This window comes from Dicentrarchus labrax, unplaced genomic scaffold (assembly GCF_905237075.1).
Source record: "Dicentrarchus labrax unplaced genomic scaffold, dlabrax2021, whole genome shotgun sequence".
NCBI classification, from domain to species: Eukaryota; Metazoa; Chordata; class Actinopteri; family Moronidae; genus Dicentrarchus; species Dicentrarchus labrax.
Genome location: NW_026136702.1, coordinates 3,647,842 through 3,666,086, shown reverse-complemented (window position 1 = coordinate 3,666,086; position 18,245 = coordinate 3,647,842). Strand labels below are relative to the sequence as shown.

The 18,245-nt window shown below is 43.4% G+C and overlaps 1 protein-coding gene across 4 annotated transcripts; it reads right to left on the bottom strand.

Annotated features, from left to right (window-relative positions):
- Positions 1 to 1,114: 1,114 nt before the first annotated feature.
- On the bottom strand, positions 1,115 to 18,207 carry mypn (myopalladin). 4 transcript variants are annotated; one of them, XM_051377692.1, is made up of 21 exons: positions 17,958 to 18,205; positions 15,325 to 16,416; positions 10,769 to 10,944; positions 10,637 to 10,688; positions 10,162 to 10,555; positions 10,003 to 10,077; positions 9,779 to 9,920; positions 9,097 to 9,120; positions 8,613 to 8,729; positions 7,733 to 8,513; positions 5,966 to 7,048; positions 5,747 to 5,879; positions 5,000 to 5,077; positions 3,935 to 4,156; positions 3,701 to 3,850; positions 3,537 to 3,616; positions 3,207 to 3,333; positions 2,918 to 3,125; positions 2,649 to 2,814; positions 2,415 to 2,548; positions 1,115 to 2,312 (listed from the first exon to the last, which is right to left on the bottom strand). In XM_051377692.1, the coding sequence occupies exons 2-21, from the start codon at positions 16,413 to 16,415 to the stop codon at positions 2,134 to 2,136; spliced, it is 5,412 nt and encodes a 1,803-aa protein (XP_051233652.1). In that variant the 5' UTR covers position 16,416; positions 17,958 to 18,205; the 3' UTR covers positions 1,115 to 2,133. The 4 variants fall into 4 exon arrangements, with proteins under 4 accessions (XP_051233652.1, XP_051233663.1, XP_051233680.1 ...); XM_051377703.1 differs by lacking the exon at positions 5,000 to 5,077 and having other exon boundaries at positions 17,958 to 18,206; XM_051377712.1 differs by lacking the exons at positions 1,115 to 2,312; positions 2,415 to 2,548; positions 2,649 to 2,814; positions 2,918 to 3,125 and having other exon boundaries at positions 3,234 to 3,333; positions 3,501 to 3,616; positions 17,958 to 18,207.
- Between the last annotated feature and the right edge of the window lie 38 nt (positions 18,208 to 18,245).

Sequence of the window (18,245 nt, the reverse complement as noted above, 5' to 3'; positions counted from 1 at the left end):
TATGAATGATTAATCACCGTCAGAGGCCTAGAATAATGCCCGTCTCTGGTACTGGGTCATGGACACAAGCTGATGCTGTCTGGTCATTTTGGGATGGACTGGTTAGCTGTGCAATTAGGCATATAATCCCATCTACCAGTTGGTTCATTGATTACAGATTGATGTAGTTTGCCAGCTGCTGCTTGTCTTGTCTGAGGGCCTCGTCTCAGACGTGTCCCCGGCCCTTACGTGTCTTCCACCCCTTTTTTTTTTCTCAACAACCCCTCACATGATTGGCTTGTCTGAGCACCGATGGCTGAGCCGTGTCCTCTGTCAAAAGCCATATGTCACAACCGAGGAGTGACCCGTCTGCTCTGACAGAAACACGCAGCCTCATAAATCCAACTCTCCTTATGGAGAACTGGAGATTAAGGGCACAAAGCGTATGTTTCAGTACAGGAGAAAGTGTAAAACAAAAAGGATTCACCCCCCCGCATGCATGTGTGGTTTGACTTGATAAATCTCTATAATCACAGGATTAAACAACCAGTGTTAATAAGCTCTTAATTAACTTTAATTAGCGTAGAGAAACACAAAAGTGTGCTAACTTTTTGGTTTTTATTGTGTTGTTTTATTGCTGTGAATCATTATTATTGTGTTTGAAGTGCTGTAATCATATAAAATATAATCGGAAACATCCTATTGCACTCTTTCCACACACAGCCCACAGATATTTACTACTCAGCAACACATACAGCACCCAGTTAACAAGCAGGCCTGGCAGCTGGTCAAATGAGGCTCTGGAGTATAATTAGGTCACGGAAGGTGATTGTAATTTTATGCCTATTTGAACTCCCTTGCCCTCTAATTGGACTGATTAGCAATGCTTAATTGGCTTCAGAGCTTCCCATTTGTTTTGAATTTGGTACCAGTTTAAGCTAATAGGGTTCTGATTACAGTACAGTCAAAACAAGCTCTCAGCAATGACAGCAGAAATGTAGATTTTAAGCCACGTGGTAGCAGATTATTACCCATTAACCTCTCTTAATAAAGTCTAATGATATTAACACAAGCATGAGATACTATAAACATCAGAATTATACCCACCTGTTCCAGAAAAGTAAACATTTCTCACTCGTTTGAATAAATATAACTTTATTCTGAGAAGGACAAAACTATTTTACAATGTGCAACTTTACATCAGTCGAGTATGTGCTTTTAAACTTTTCTTCAACATGTTTTCAAACTGACTTTAGTAATAACATTTGCAGGGTACATTTGACTTGTTCGGTGTCATTTTAAAGCAAAGCCAACAGTCAAAATATAGATTTTTTTTGCCTAATCTGACTCATTCTTCTGATGATACATTAATTAAAACCGGACATCAAAACAAAAAATTCAAAGAAAGTGTTTGTGTGTGAACAACTAACCATGAATGAGACTCACCTAACAGCTTATTATTATTACTGTTTATGAGCAGACACAGTGTGTTCGTTAAGTTGTACGTTGGCATGCACATGAAAAAAACATGGTGCAAAAATGTGAACCAGTGATGAACGTCGAGAAAGGATTTAATTAAATGTAGAAAGAATCTCACTTTGCTGGAGCCATTTAAATAAATAGATCTAAATGGGACATTCAAATGTCTAATAAACTATCTCTGATTATTAATAAACAATAATTTATAACTACTTTTTTTTATATAAACCTTTAAAAGAAGCTATTACTACCAGTTCAGGTATATATATTGGTGGCTAGTACCACTTTAAGAACCGACGCTACCAACACTCAGCCACAATCTCACTATTGGAGCTGAATATGATGTAGAAAACAACAAACAAACCTATTCAACTCCACTGATGGCTCATGAGCTAAGACTTTGTAAAATCTGTATGTGAAACACTCTTTCATATGACTTGAGTAAATAGGAATGGTGACAAAAACCCTCTATCAGTGCCGATAGCTTTAACACAGTAATTATTTGCCATTCTACTCTGAATGTATCACTTCAAAATGCAATCACACAAATCACGACAATCTGCTCAGATCATCATTCTTCTCATCGCACTCTCCTCGCGTTGGAGGTCACAGAGCGAGGCCTCTGTAAGGGAGGGGGAGGGGGGGGTCACCATGCTGGAGTGTTTGCAGACTCGCTCACAGCTCCTCGCTCTCTAGCATGACCTCAGGAGGGGAGCTGGAAAACAGGATGGGGCTGGTGTCCGATGTGGGGAAAGCCGACTTGATGTCGAGCCCCTGGCCCGTCAGAGCTGCGTAGCGGCTGCCTGTGCGCTGAGCCTTCTTCATGGGTGCGGGGATGCTCTGATGCCACTGTGCTAAAGGTGCAGCAGATAGCTAGTATTACTACTTAGAGAGACTAAAAATATGGCACATGTCTTAATAAAGCTGATAGATACACAGCTATACAGAATATTAACCATAGATATCAATCCTGCAGGTGCAGGATACAATTCCAGCTTCGTTTTTTGCTGACACCGTGTACCAGCCAGCATCGTCCTTTCTTGTTGGCTGGATGAGGAGACACACATATCCTGTTGCATCCTGGGTCATGCTGAAATAAACAGATAATGGAGAATTCATTCCAGTTCTCACAGAGATCTTTCAGACAGTTACAGTACTGATGCACCGGGAGGCTCAGAACTCCTACTAACCTGATTCTGTCCTTAGTTTTAGGAATAGTGTCATTGTCTTTCTTCCAGAAGATAACCGGAGGAGGCATACCTACAACCCGACACTCCAGCCGGACTGGGGTTCCCTCAGGAATACCCATGTTCTGCAGCTTCTCCAAGAACTGGGGAGGGTGCTTCATCTCTTTCTCTAAAGTGGACAGGACTTAAATTACTGGAACTTCCAAACGAGGAATGAGACATCAACACCAAAGTATTCAAAATGATTTAGCTTTGTTATATTCGGTCCTTACCCACAACTTTCAGTTCTAGATTAAAGGAACTCTGCCCGGCTTTGTTGCTTGCAATACACGTGTACGTGCCGGCGTCGTTCTGCGTCAGAGGGTCGATAACCAGAGAATGGATGCCATTCTCCCGCACCAACATTTTGTGGTAAAGGTCTGGGTAGATTGGCCTCCCGTTGACCAACCACATCAGCTCTGGGTTGGGGAGGCCGCTCACCTGGATGACAAAAAACGTGTTAAAACTTGGGTGAGGTGAAAAAATGTGAGACTGTATTGCACGCCCGGACCTGCTGCCTACCTTACAGTCTAGTCTACACAATCTTCCCTCGTGAGCCAACATGTCCCCTGGAGCCTGGAGGAAGTGAGGCCGGAAAAAGCGCTCCTCGGTTTGCTCGCTTTCGACTTCCTGTATGCGGGTTCGCACCCTGAAAAACGTGATGAGGTGTTACGTTAACAGACATCAATCTGTGTCGGTCTTTGTCGCGGCGCATTTTTAGTGTAGCTGGATACACAAGCCCAAAATATAATTATTATCAGGGGATAAAAATCAGTAATTGGCTGGTTCCTCGTGCTGCAGAGGGATTCTTCTTACCTCTGCAGGTCACACTGCACACTCAGTCCTGCTCACCTCTGAGAGTGAATAGGTGTCAGTCGGTTTCGGGGAGGTCCGGTTTGGACTATCAGATGACCCGAGCAGCTGATTCGTCCCTGATGGTCATTAAACATCAAGATCAGATTTCACAGCTGGAGTAAAAGGTGTTGACAACCAGTAAGCTGAGCGTGAAGTATTACCTGTGGATTAGCTGCCATGATGGTGTAGTTGCCATCATCATCGTTGGTCGTAGACTCGATATGTAAAGCGCAGGTCCCATCCCCCTCTCTTATCTTCTTGTAATGGACGTTCTTCCTCAAGATCTGCTTTCCATCCTTGAACCAGTACACCTGATGAGAGATGTGATGGATAAATGTGAGGGATGTGATCCAGCTGTCATTTGTTGATGATCAGCACAGTTGTTGACCTCTCACCTTTGGAACAGGGACTCCCACTATTTTACATGACAACGTGACGGGCACTCCCTCCATCGCTCTGAAGTTCTTCAGTTTCTTGTCAAATATTGGTGCGATGCATCTTCCTGTCGGGACATCATCATGCTGCACCTCATCGTCTGACTCCTCCACTGGCGTTCGCTCCAAACGGAATTCAATCTCGCTCATTAGTCTCTGCTCAAAATTGGACACTTTGTACTCCTGGAAAAGGAAAACCACTACATGAAAGTCATCGCCACAAGCCACATTACTGCGTGCACCATCTGTCTTGGTTTCCCTGAAAGTTGGTGACTACAACATCATGCGTGTATTGTACGTGAACATATTCAGATAAGCAATAAATGCTCTCGGAGAGGTATGCAATTATCAGGAACACGAGACAACGTGCATCTATTTACCATGTAGTGGTATTAAAGTACAATCTGCAACTCAAATCTCAAAAAACAAAAACTGATTGTAACTTTAAACCACTTGATGATAAGCCAAACAACTAAAAAATAAGCCTGAAGGTAAAACAGAGAACAGTGGAGGTGAACTGCAGAGTTAAAACACCTTTTATTCATACCAAAAACCTCTAAGCTTGTCCACCTATTGACTGGCAGAAAGACAGAACTATATGTGTTGTATATGTGCAGGTTTGTGAGGTGAGGTCTTATTTTGTCAGAAAAGTGTTGCGAAGAAGAAAAATCTTTTGGGAAAAATCTGAAATGCAAACAGGAAAAAAAAGGGGCTGCAGGCTTCAGTGGGGAAAATTAGTTAACTTATAACTGGAGAATATTTCATTACACCACAGTAGAGTCGTTACATTTCATTAGTTTATGAATTAATTTGATGAATTTGAACCCTAAAGTATGTTTCAGATCATTAGTGCAGGTTATATATTAGTTAATAGAAGCTTGAATGCTTGATTAGAGGTATCGATTAACCGTGGTATTCAGATAAGTATGTGAGAATATCCAAAGTTTTTGAATCTCTGCCTTAAACATTTGAATAACTCATACAGCCTCGAGCAAAGCAGTGCTTGGGACGGGAGGATCCTTGTACCTCATCATAGTTAAAGACAGTAGCAGGAATGTTTGGTCCAAGGGGTCTGCTCGCTGTTTTCCCCTCAATACTCAGCTTCTATGAGAGGATAGGGATGGATGATGAACACCAACAAAAGACACATGACACACAAGCTGTTGTTGTTAGCATGCGTATGTTGTTACGGTACATGGATGCACAATGATGAATAACTGAATGACTGGGGAGGGAATAATGGCTGCCGCTCTACTGAACTGAAGCAGATTCTAAAATATCTGTCATCTTACAATCAATACACAAAGTAGAAAGCATAATGTAAAGTCATCCTTAAAACTATAAAAAGCTAGATTGCAACAGTTGGTTAGTTAGAAATTAGCGATCACATACCTCCATGTCAACAAACTGGTCATTTATTGACAATGATATTCACACAGCAGTCTAATATAACTGAGCAGGGATGTAATGGAGGCTGGACCCACCTTTATTTACTCTGTTTTTATATAAATGTCATGACTCAGCATTGGATTTAAAAGGTCCAGGGTGATATTTAGTAATAGTCACTGATGTGTCAGTCATATATAATTCAGTTTACAGCTCAAACAACATGTTTTAGGGTGGAGTAATCTCTTTAAAGTATTCAGTGGACCCACCTTTTGTCTTATTTTAAGTAGTTGTTGAATTGTTATGGGGTTTATTCACCATTACATCACTGTAACTGAAGCAGTCAAAAAAAGAGGAATCCATCAGAGCTGGAGACTGAGTCGTTACCTGTTGATGTGCAAATTGCGGAGTATCGTCTTTCGATCGAAGCTTTTTCTCAATGTCGTGGATGAGAAGTTCTTTGCTTTCGCGAATGTCTTCAGTTGACTGGAAGCGCACTTTTGGTACGGTCTTTTTTAGTCTGAAGAGATAGGAGGGAAAAGTGCATTAGAGCATGAGACAGTTCATAAATCTATTGAGGATTGTAGTCTGTCAGAGAGGGTGTACCCTAAAGGAGCTCCCCTGGGCAGACCCATGGAGTTGGTGGGCTGACTCGGGGTCAGGGACGGCAGCACGGAGCTCAGGAACGCCACAGGGTTTTGAATGGGACTCGGGGTGGAGCTGCTGGAGGTGGGAGAGGAGGCCTGTGGAGGCGACTGGGCTCGTACAGCGAACATGCTGTTCATGAATGCCGCCGACAGTGGTGTGGGCGAGGACACGAGGGACGGAGGGCTGGTGGGAGACTTGAGCACCCTTGTGGGGAAGGTCCTGGGTGGTGGGGAGAATGGCGGGAGAGTCGGGGAGCTTGCTGCAGAGGAGTTGAGCTCGGCGGCCAGCTCGTGGAGCAGAGGGACTGGTGATTCTGTTGGGGAAGGACTCCTGACTGGTGAGAAGGTCTGAGCAGCTATGAACTCTTTAGGCCGGGCGTAGTTGAAGGTGTTGGAGGTGGCGGAGAGGTTCAAGAGGGAGGCGTGAGTGCTTCTCAGAAGAGCAGCGGGAGATGTGATCTGCTGCAAGGCCGAGATTGAATCAGAAGGAGCTGTACTAAACACGGGTGCAGGTGGAGAGTAAAACTGGGGTGTTGGTGCAGTTCTGGCAAGAGCTGCGGGGGACAGGTTGAGGTAGGAGGCGTGGATGGTGTTCATCTGGGTTACAGGAGCTATACTGAAAGGAGGAGCTGTTTTCAGTTGTGGGGCAGTTGGAGGGGAGGTCACCAGTGAGGAAGTCTTTAGCTGAGGAATCGAAGGAGGGGAGCTCACAGGAGGAGCAGGAGAAGTGTTTACGAGGGGTGAAAAGGTGGTGTTGAGTGTTGGGGCAGAGGGGGCGGTGGTCAGCGGAGGTGCAGAGTGGGTTGTCTGCTGCGGGGGCATCGTGGTGTTAAGATAGGGCTTGAAAGGTGGTGGATTGGGTTCACGTTGCATTCTGGGTGACCACGGTGGACCTTCGTGGGAGCTTTGGACCTCAGGCTGGATCTGGACCTGGATAGGTGGGTGGGACTGAGGCTGGACGTGGGTTTGGGTCTGAGGTTCGGTCTCCTGCTGCTGCTCCATGAGGACCTGGTTGTGCAGAATCTGGAGCTGGGCTGGGTCCCTGTTTGATAAAAGCAGAACACAAAGTTACGACCCCCCCCTAAAAAAAAATGACACTATACATGGTGAAAATTAGAGAGGCTCAGAGCACCACTGTCATAAATTACGTCCATGCAGTAAACCCCAGCAGGAATGAGCCAAAGTCAGCATGAAGAATACTCTGCCCTTTTATGGGCTACCAACAAGTAGACTACAAACAAAACACTGGCCAAGCTCAAGACACTTTCAGCTTTCATTTCTAAACACTTCGCTGTTATTTATCATCAGATTGCTGCAAATTTAATCAGACTCAACAATACAGGACCAACTGTCATATTTATCTTTGTGTTTTAAAATCCCGTCGTGTACAAAAACAGCAGCAAATTTAAACCTTACGAGGTTTAGAGCATTATCTAAAAACATCTGATGAATATAAATGCATTGAAGTAGACTCACAAATAGAAAACGCCATCCTTTGTTTTAGAAAGTCGGAAGGTCCACATTTGAGGTCCGTATGCATTTATTCATGAATTGCAACTGATTACAGCTGCTAGTTGAGCCAGTGGAAGAAGAACCTCCCACCTCTCGATACAGCCCATCTAATTCATTTAGAAGCAGAACAAACCCACCTACACAATCTCTTCCTCATACTACACTCTCTGACAGCCCTGCGTTGCACAGTTGTGAAATTCCTGAGGCTACTCACAGTTTGGGTTTAGCCCGTACTGGTGGTGGTTCTTTGTTGAGTGACATCTGATTGATGTCTTCATCAGACAGACTGGATGTGTCTCTCTGTTCATCCTCCTCATCCTCAGGCAGTTTGAAGTGCACGCGCAGGCCGACTCTGGAGCTGGAGCGTGAGTCTTTGTGGTTCGTCAAGGTGCCTGTCTTTAGGCAGGAGTTGGGAGGGGGATCGGGGAGGGGCACCACGATGGGGCTCCCGTTCTGATGGTTTGGGGTCCCCTTAAATTTGGGGCCCATGTCTGACGATGTCACTGAAGGTTTGGACACTTCCTGCTCAGCTGAAGTCTCAAACACAGGTGGAGACGCAAAGGGTTTCAGGTACGAGAGCACAGGGCCACTCTGTGGTTCTGGACGTGCTCCACTGGATCCATTAGGGCCCTGGTGGAGGTAGAAAGGGTCTAAGTTTGGGGTGCTGGTGCTGCAAGAGTTCAGGCCAGAGCTGCTGCTGTTCAGGCTGGATGGTTCCAGACTGGGTAGACTGGTGCGGAGGGGGTCCGGACGCAACATGCTGGAGCTGTGGGGGTCCAGACGGAGGGTGCTGGTGTTTAAGGGGTCCAGGCGTAGGGTGCTAGAGACGAGCGGGTCCAGACGGATGGTGCTGGAGTGGGGCTTGATGCTGTTGGTCACAGTAACCTCTGGTTGAGGGATTAAAGTGGGAGCTAATGGGGAAGGTTCTTGGACTCGACTGGGCTCCACCATTAAACTGGTGAAAGGCCTCACATGGTTGCTGTTGCTGCCATTGCCTGATGAGAGTCAGAGAGACAGATGTCAGCAGTTTCAGTAAGTAATGTATTTCAGTAAGAATACATAAACACTGATGTGAAGTGAAACAGAAGCGTTACCTTTGACCCTCAGTGTAGCAGTGCTGGACACGGTTCCATACTTGTTGCTGGCTGTGCAAGTAAACATCCCCGAATCTTCAGAAAAGACCTCAGCAATGACCAGAGTGCATATTTCCTCTAGAGGTGAAAACAAAATGTGATACTCACATAGTCAAGTTGAGTCTTAATACACTGAGTGTTTCAGAAGCCCTGCAGTGAGGTTTCTGTGTGTCACTGAGGCTGAGAGTCTATCTGCAGCTAAAGCAGGTTGAAGTGATCTGCCATGGTGGTTTGATACAGGATGAGAGACTGCCTTATATGGTCCAGAGTAGGGGAAAAAGCAGCCCTGGCTTATGTACAGAAGAAGAGCAGAAGCCTCAGCCAAGGACTATAAACACTTGTGCAGAGTAATATGTACACACTGTGGCATCGTACACAGACAGGCAGCTGCGTCGCTGCGGTCAACACTTGTTTTTGACAAATGAGGATTTAATGAAATATGTACCTGATTCAGCCGGAGATCTCGGCTCTGAAATGGAAACAAACACAGAAATCATTATGAAACTGCAGTAAAGTGCGACAGCCGAAGTTACAGTTTAAGAATAATTATCATCACTAATCATATAACACCATCATTTAATTTATTAATGTTCCTATAAAGGCAGAATGAGTCTGAAATCCCTTCCTTCTTATTTTTGCTGTCTTTTTTATTAGATAAAACAACTAAAGACTAAAGATGCAGCAAGTTGGACATGGCCTCACGTACCAAAGACTCAGGACTCATTTTGGTTGAGATTTGATATAAATAAGATTTTTATGTCTCAGGACTCCTTAAAGGACATCCAGATGTCTCTTTAGAAGCAGCGTAAATCTTAAAAACTGAATTTAATTTAGTTTTATTTGCACTGAAAGTAATTTCTTACACTAAATCAGGCAATTTTAAGCCATTACTAATGTTTTTATTGTAGCATCACTGTGTTTGTATTTGAATGACGTTTCGAGCACTTAAAGAAACATCAAACTGTGAGATTACAGAAATATACTTGAATTAAACTCTTTAAAATGATATATTAATGAAAGAAGTCACGTCAAATGTGGCTGCAGTATAAACCCAGAAGACACAAACTCTCTCCACAATGCATGAAGCTCGTCTGCACTTTAAATAAGCAGCAGTGAGCAGGACTCACTCTTCTGCAGGATCCTGAAATCAGGAGAGTCGTCTATGATCTTTCCCTCTCTGTACCAGTCCACTCGAGGTGACGGCATCCCTTTCACGCGGCACTCTAGCACCACCAGCTGGCCTTCAGACGTAAGGAGGTCCTGCAGATTCTGGTGGAACGAGACTTTGTTACATCAGTAAAACACGTAATAGACAGAAGCAGAGTGCATCCTTTTTTGAGACTGACTCTACCTTTGTGAACACGGGGGCAGCCATGATAGGTTGCCCGTTCAACCCTTGTAGATAGTTGTAGTTGGAGGTTTGACTCTGAAGATGAAAAAACATGTTTATTAAAACATATAAAACGAATCATTACACGCAAATTATAGTGGAAGGAAGCAGCTCTTCTACCTCAGGTTGGGGCGTCGGAGTTGCCAGGACAGGCAGCAGAGACGAGACCACTGAGGTCAAAGGTGTGTCTACGGCTGCTGCTGTCGGTGTGGATGTGACGGAGACAGATGCCGACACCTCCGGACCTTCTGGAAGTTCTGTATCACCGGGAGACAAATTAGGAAACAGCTGGACAGGGAACACGGCTGCCTCCTCCTGAGCTGTGGATGCCACAGGTGTTTTAGGGAGCTCTGGCACTGGAAGTATGGCGACTGATGTCTGGACCGGTAGAGGAGGTTCTGGGATTATTTGGTTGGTTAGCTGCTCTGCCGGCTCCTCGGTGGCTGCCGCAGAGTCTTCCTCTTCCGCAGAGAGAGTTTGGCTCGATAGCGGAGGTAAAGATTGCCTCTGCAGCCTTTGAAAACCACAGGAGTAAGAATTAGTGTTGTAGTTTATCACATAGATTATTTTAGAGAATAACACAGTAAAAACTCACTGGGCTACGTGTTCGTAGTGCTGTTCTCCCTCAGAATCCGAAGAGGAGGCACCTGTCGGTTTGAGCAAACACACTCCGTCATTTATCAGTGTTTTAACTTTAAAGAGTCGGTGAGAAAGAAAGAAGCATCACCTTCAACGTAGATCTCAGCCGACGTGGAGTCAGTGCCATAGAAGTTAGATGCAAAGCACGAGTAGCGTCCCGTATCTTCCTCGAACGCCTCCGCAATGATCAGAGAGTGCAGCTCTCCGTCGGTGACGATCTGAATGTCGGGGCTGTTCTCCAGCTCCTTGCCCTCACAGAACCACCTGTAATCGAACATATACCACAAACGGCTCAGTTTAACTGACTGTAGGCGTCTTCCAGAGCTACAATTTTATACATCTGTTAAAAATATGTTGGAGAAAATGGATCCATATGGAGTTTTTGACCACTACTAGCACTGGTGGCAGTTAAGAAGGTTAGCTGGTACATGGATATAACCGATGCACGATTTAAGATATTCTAAAAAGCCAACTTTGCTAATGTTTTATAAGGAATGAAATGTGTTTAACACATTTGTTAGATCTCAAAGTTACACACTGAATGTAAACATAAACTCCACAGGGCACCTTTAATTTGATTTAATAGATTTTCTCAAAGATTTCAGAGAAATTACAAATTGAAACCTGCTGAAGGAAGTAATAAAGCCATTTATTTCTTTTTCAAAGACCTTTTGTTGCATCAAATAGATATTGGAACTACTCCATACCTTTTGGTTACAGGTGGAAATTAACTAAATTACTCTGATTTGTATGATTATGAAGTTTCATAGTCATTTAAACCCTCAAGTGACCCCATTCTGCCCTTTTCTGCATCCATTGAGTCAAGTTGTTCCTCTAAAGGACCAGTCTGTAGGATTTAGGAGCATCTAGCAGTGGAGTTGTTTTCTGTCAGTAATCTACTTCTAATACTAGTCATAGCACTCTTTTACAAATTAATTATTATTTTCAGTAGGATATTTTAAGCCTCTCCTACCCTTGCTTTAGTATTTAAACCCCCCATCTTTACACTGTCCTCTTTTTCCTTCTATTAACCTCCTGACATTGTTTCTGTGAGCAGGCTGGTACCGTGTTCCCTAATAGTGTCTCTGGCTTGGTGCCATTCGGTGGAGTTATGCAGGCCAAGAGTAAAACGTCCTGATGAGCGAGCCCGATCCCTATTCCCCGTAAGACAAGAAGCAACAGCAGCGTGCCGAGTTAGTTTAGAGACCAATTCAATGCACGATGTTGATGTTGTGAAGGAGCACAAAACAACCTTAGAGCAACGTGTGAGTAATGAAGTAAGCGAGTTAAGTGTATCCGCTTTATTTTCTTTTTCCTGGTTGGACTCAACCCGGTGCGTCTGAAGCCAATAATCAATATTGTAATCTATAATTTTATGCTGTATAATCAGGAATAAATGGGCAAAAATACTATTAAAACATACGTGACAAGAAAACCTATCTGGTTAAAATTATGCATTAGTCCTACTTTGTAACTTCTAGTGCAATGGTTCTTAAACTGGAGGTCGGGACCCCAACTAGGGGTCGCCAAAGCTTCATGGGAGGGTCGTGAGGCCTTCTTGATTTTAAGGCGTGCTAGAAAACTTAAAAGATATACACAATAGGTCTAAATCTCAGCATCTGGTTCACTTCTGTGAAGAAAAGTGAACGTAAAGTAAACTTTTCTATCATTTAATGAAACAACTGACATATTTTATGTATATTTCATATTTCATTTAAAACTGTACAATGAACCCAAACAGTGAACTCAGTAACTGATCAGATTATTTCCTGTTTAGGGAACTTTTTATACATTTCTCTCTGTATTATTTTTTTAAGTCATTTTTAACAATCAAACCGACTTAATAGGCTTTTTTCTTGTCGACAGATTCAGTGTTTTCTTGTTCCTGACCATTGTGCTTTAAGACAATTTACATTACATTCCCTTAATAAATATTTAAAAATGTATAAATATAAAAATAATAACAATAATTAGACAGATAATTGTATAAAAAGTTCCCTAAACAGGAAATAATCTGCTAAAAATTAATCCAAATCTCTCCTTTTACACAAACTTCTTCCAGTTACTGAGTTCACTGTTCGGGTTCATTGTACAGTTTTTGATATAATATAAAGTTTATCCATAAAATAAGTCACTGAGTCAGTTAATAAATGATATAAATAGATATAAATAGGTCCCTTTAAGTAAATAAAGGTACACTAGAGCTGCAGTTGGTAACAGTCAATTTATTCAGTGTAAATCTATAATAGTGAACCTCTAACTTTCTCTGACCGGCAACATTCGCAGCAGCCTCTACGTCAAAGTACGACCTACGTCTATTCTGAGCGGATGAGGCACTGATGCTTTATTAAAAACCAGCCAACAAACAAACAGGAATGAGGTGATGTGTTACTCTCTGGCAAGACGTCATCACACAACCATAAATCACGTCCAGCGCTTTCAACAAGCTCGTGAATCAACTACACGGAAAGACTTTTTAAAATAAATATGCAGGCAAAGAACTCCCTATCGCCTCTCCACCGACGTTCTCTCTGGAGAGGAGTCCATTTAAGCTTCGGTATTTTAAAATAATCCCGCTGCTTCCAGTGAGAGCACAGCACTGAAGTTACCGATACTTTGGACACAACACAAGGCTGGAATGTGCTGCGAGTGTTCGGTCATTTCTCATGAGTAAGGGTCTAAATTGAAAGCATGAGTTGTAGAGGAGCTGGCCGGTCAGCGAGGTAGAGACCCCCAGCTTTCTGCACCTGTCGGGGGGCTATTTTCCCCCCTCTGGACTTCAGAACCGGAGAGGAGATTCCCTCTGGAGCCCGGGAGCTCTGACTGGCTGACCCAATCGCATACGCAAAAGCCTAAAGATAGAGTCAGAGTACACACAATGCTTGTACCCCGACACACCAGAGACAGCACAGTGCTGCAAACTGATGGGAAATATGAACCTGGCAGCTCTATTTTGACTCCTTGAAGTCAGAGGCAGGAGAAACAAACACACTAAAGACAGTGAAGAGAGATTTGTGTTCACAGGAAACATTTAAAGCAAATATTCAGACTTTTCCAAGACAAACAAACCATATAAAGATACAAAACCAACCAATAACTGCATACATCATCTTACCCAGCCTCTTCATGCTTCTGTCAAAAGCTCAGCTGGTTCCATTATCAGACACGACTACAGCTCGCTGTGCCAGTCCAGTCTAAAAATGGCCGAGAGTTACATTCTCACTCCCCCCCTTCCTCTGGACAAGTATATGTTAGTAGCTCAACAATGCTCAGCAGGACCAACAAGCCCACAGGCCCCCTTTGGTCTGACACCTCAGCTTCACATCATTTACAGGCTTTGTTCGGAAAACTCCCAAGTTGTTTCGGGTTGTAAAACAAACAAAAAAACTACCATAAAAACAAGCAGCAAGAAGAGCTGGAATAGGCAGAAAGGTAATGTTAGTTTAATAAATGTATTCTGTTTCACTTTGATACTGAAATAAATTCACTGAACGCTATAAAAGGTGTAAATTCTCGTCATACTTTGACACATTAATGACTGTAGATGGACGACATCCTCGTAAGAATCTGATGGTATATGAGAGATAATGTGATTATCTTTTTGTCCAGGACATAAACCCACCCCCCCGCCCCCCCTCCGACCACCAACGAACACACACCTATGCAGACACACACACACTCACGCCATTCACAATCAGCTGTTGGCTATCATCACATGTCACTTCTGTCTGGAAGTGCCAAGAAAAAACAAAACAGCATCAATCTTCTGAACAGACATCGATTGTTTAAACTAACAGATAAAGTCGGACTAATGCTGATATCCTTATTAATATATTAAATATATATATTAATATATTAGTTAATTGGTCAATATTTGTTTTTTTTACATAAATTAATACAACACACCCAGAAAAACACATTCTTGATGCCTTAAATTTGGTTAATTTGGCTTTAAAGATAAAACATTTTAAACTCATCAGCGCTCCCTGGTGGACAAACTGACTGACAGCGTTTCCTACATTACCTCAAACATTATATATATATATATATATATATATATATATATATATATATATTATTAGTAGAAACACGTGGCTGATATACCAATAAATTTGTAAGTTCTATGTGATCAACATAAAAGTATCAATACTGCAAAATAAATACAGCCGATTTCATTAGAAGTTAAAGTTAAAAGTGTCACTCAAGTAAAATAAGAATTATTAGGGAAATTGACTTAAAGTTTAAAAATAAAAGCACTTATAATTCAGAAAAATGGCCCCTTTCAGTGTTATAGATATTATATTATTGGATTACTATGATGCATTAATGTTTTACTGTTACTTTTATATGCTGTTTCATCTATAAATATTCATTATAAAATCATCATATGTTTTGTGTAGAAAATCAAAATCAACTATTAAATAATTAAATAACTGTAGAGAAGTAAAAAGTACAACATTTATCTCTCAAATACAACACAAAGTACCATAATATTAGGAAATAAGTACAGATATACTACATTGACGCAGCAGTACTTGAGTATAATCTAATATGTCATCAAGTGGTCAGATCCTTCATTACTGACACACCTCAGAGCGTCGTCCCTCTAAATAATCTAATATCATCATCTTCTGTTTTCCTTACCGGACTTCAGGCACGGGGAGTCCTCTTACGATGCAGTCTAACTGGACGTTGCTGCCCTCCGGGACTTCCCTGCTTTTCAGTTTCTGGATGAAATGAGGAGGCTCACACACGGGATCCACTGGATATGTAGTTTCTGTCAGGGCACAGCTTCCAGCCTCCTCCTCCTCCTCCTCCGCCACCTCCTGGGTAACAGAGTCGTAATGCTGCTCCTCAGTAATCCTGCAGTCCTGAAACTCCACGTGCCCAATCCCAGAGTCCAGCTGGACCTCTGGTTGGTGGCTCACAGCGGGGCCAGGTCTCTCCCTCTCCTCCTCCACGGGCACGGCGGTGCGCTCCCTGTTGTCTGGGCCGAGGGGATAAACGGCCCCATCGATCTGGCTCTTGTTCTGGGACCTGCTCCGGTGGGTTTTGCACGCTCTCGGGCGAACCCGCTTGGAGCTGTTGGCCTTGAAGAGAGAGGAGAGCTCCTCAATGAAGTCTGCTGCCTTGTTGAGGAACTCCTTCTTGGACTGGGTCTCCGGCCCGTACGGGGCCCCTGTCCTCCCCGCCCTGTTAAAGTCGTTGAATCCCTCACTGGCGTCACTGCTGTTCCTGGTCGTGTTCTCCTGCAGCGCCGATGCTTTGTGCATCTTTCTGTCCGATGTGAATGTTGTGTGTGTCGCTGCTGGCAGTTCTTTGAACTCAGGGAGTGGCTGGGTGAAGGGCAGCGAGGAGGGGGCGGCAACAGGAGCAGGAGAGGGGCTCGCCATGGGAGCAGACGGGGGTTCAGAGAAAGAGGTCAACGGTACGACCGAGGCCTTGACCTCTGCCCTCTCCTCGCGAGGCTCATGTCCGATGGCCTGGCAGGCCAGGTTCACGCTCTTATCCAGCTCCTCTTGGCTCAAGAAGGCTGAGAGGTCCGGGAATTGGGGGTCGTGGTGGCCCACGGAGTCCTCGGCTTTGCCTTTGAGGGACCCGTAGATCTGGAGGCGTGAGGACGAAGCGTCTGAGCGGCTCATCTCGCTGTGGCGCTGCTGGGCTCTGGCCTCTGCCAGGTAGCTCTCTCTTAAGAGCTGAGACAGTGACGGTGGTGGGTCGGTGCTCTCCTGCATGCTGTGGATCACAAAGTACTCAGTTACTTATTGGAAAAATACTTCACGCATAATAGAAACAGCCGACAGTGAGACTTTATTTTACATGGTAATCAGTGGAAGATCTAATCTTTCTCAGGAAATCAAAACTTGAGAATGACATTTGTTGAGGTCTGTAACAAACTACAGAACTTCATTATAAACCTTCATCAACAAACTGCAGCCTCTGTGATCTGCATATTGATAATATTTCTATTAATTGTGCAGCCCTTATCACTGTATTACAAAGCTATGTTCACTTTGATGGACGGTATCAATCTAAAAACATTGATCAATTAGGTAGAAATTAGAAATAAAATCGCAACAGTCTCATTTTAAACAAAAAAATCATTATTAAATGTGAAGATTTACTCCTTTTCTTTGTCTTCTTTGAGAGGAAACTAAATATCTTTTGGGGTTTTTGATGTCCACTTGGGTTCTGGAAAAGTGTAAAAGGTGATTTCACCATTCATTGATTTGTTTTTATAGAACGAGTTGTTTAAGAAACTAATCTGGCAGATTAATCACCTTAATGAGCAGCAATGTAAAGTATATACAACTTGAAATCATCAGTCAGATAAAACATTTAAGTTGACATCTAACACACCTTCAAATGACAAAGATCTTGTTTTTGTACCCTTTTACATGTTAGATATATCTGATACATCCAGCAGAGTTAATAACTCATATACCGATGTGCCTCACTTTAATATTACACTCAGTGTTATGTTGAAGAAATCCCGTGTGAAATATCTGGTGCAAAGATAGATCCTGAATACAGAGACTGTAGTTCAAAGCAGGGATATGTGGTAAAAATAACTTTTTATTTTAGCCTAATTTCAGCCTGGACGAGGGGATCAGGTTCATCCTCCGATACCGGATCCGATGCACCGCAGACCGACACATATGTGACGTTTAGTCCTTTGCACAACTTTCTAACGCTAAGCATGAGCGAGTTATTGAAGCCAGACATGAGATAGGGTACACATGTGCTACTGACACTCAAATCAGAGCAATTAAGAGACGCAGCAATGCCCTTCCAACGGACCTGAGGCTGCAGCTGTTGTGTACATTAATCCTCTGCAAACAGGCTCCAAGCCCACCAAGTCATATCTAATAATAGCGGGAGGGAGTCGGTTTACATGAAGAAAATCAACAAAAAAAAAAGAAAAAGAAGCAGCAGCAACTGAATCCTTCATCCTCCTGTGTGCCCTTGTTATCGGGATTTTTATCAGCCACAACAATCATTAATCAAAAGTACACACACAGAACTATAATTCTTATAAAAGTTGGAAACTGCTGATAACAGGCTGAGCAGCACCACCACCACCACCACCACCAGCACCAGCACCAGCAGCACACAATCCAGGCAGGTTAACATAATTCAATTAAAACATTCACACAGGAATAGATTCCAGGCTCAATGTCAGAGGTTTTTCTGATGCTCTACACAGCGCCAGAGCCTTGATGCCAGAACCACAGTCAACAGGAGAACAATTAAATTAGGGGGGTGGTGTGTTTTACCTTCAGAATAAACCCAGCTGGCCCCCTGTGAAGGACTGGCAAATCCTCCCCCAGAGTGCACCTGTGCTCAAAAGAGGGAGAGATTCCTGGTTCTTCTAGGTTGCCGCCACCTGAGGGGGAAAATATGGGGACGCCGGCTGCTGCCCAGGACTTTTTCCCGGTTCTGTCGCGCGGCGTTAACCTTGGAGTTTACAGGGAAATATGGAGCCGAGTAGCTAGGGTAACTTGTCACCAGCACAAGTAGCAACATTTGTCAGTGCGGTAGTCGCAGGTTATTTTGGGGAGGCC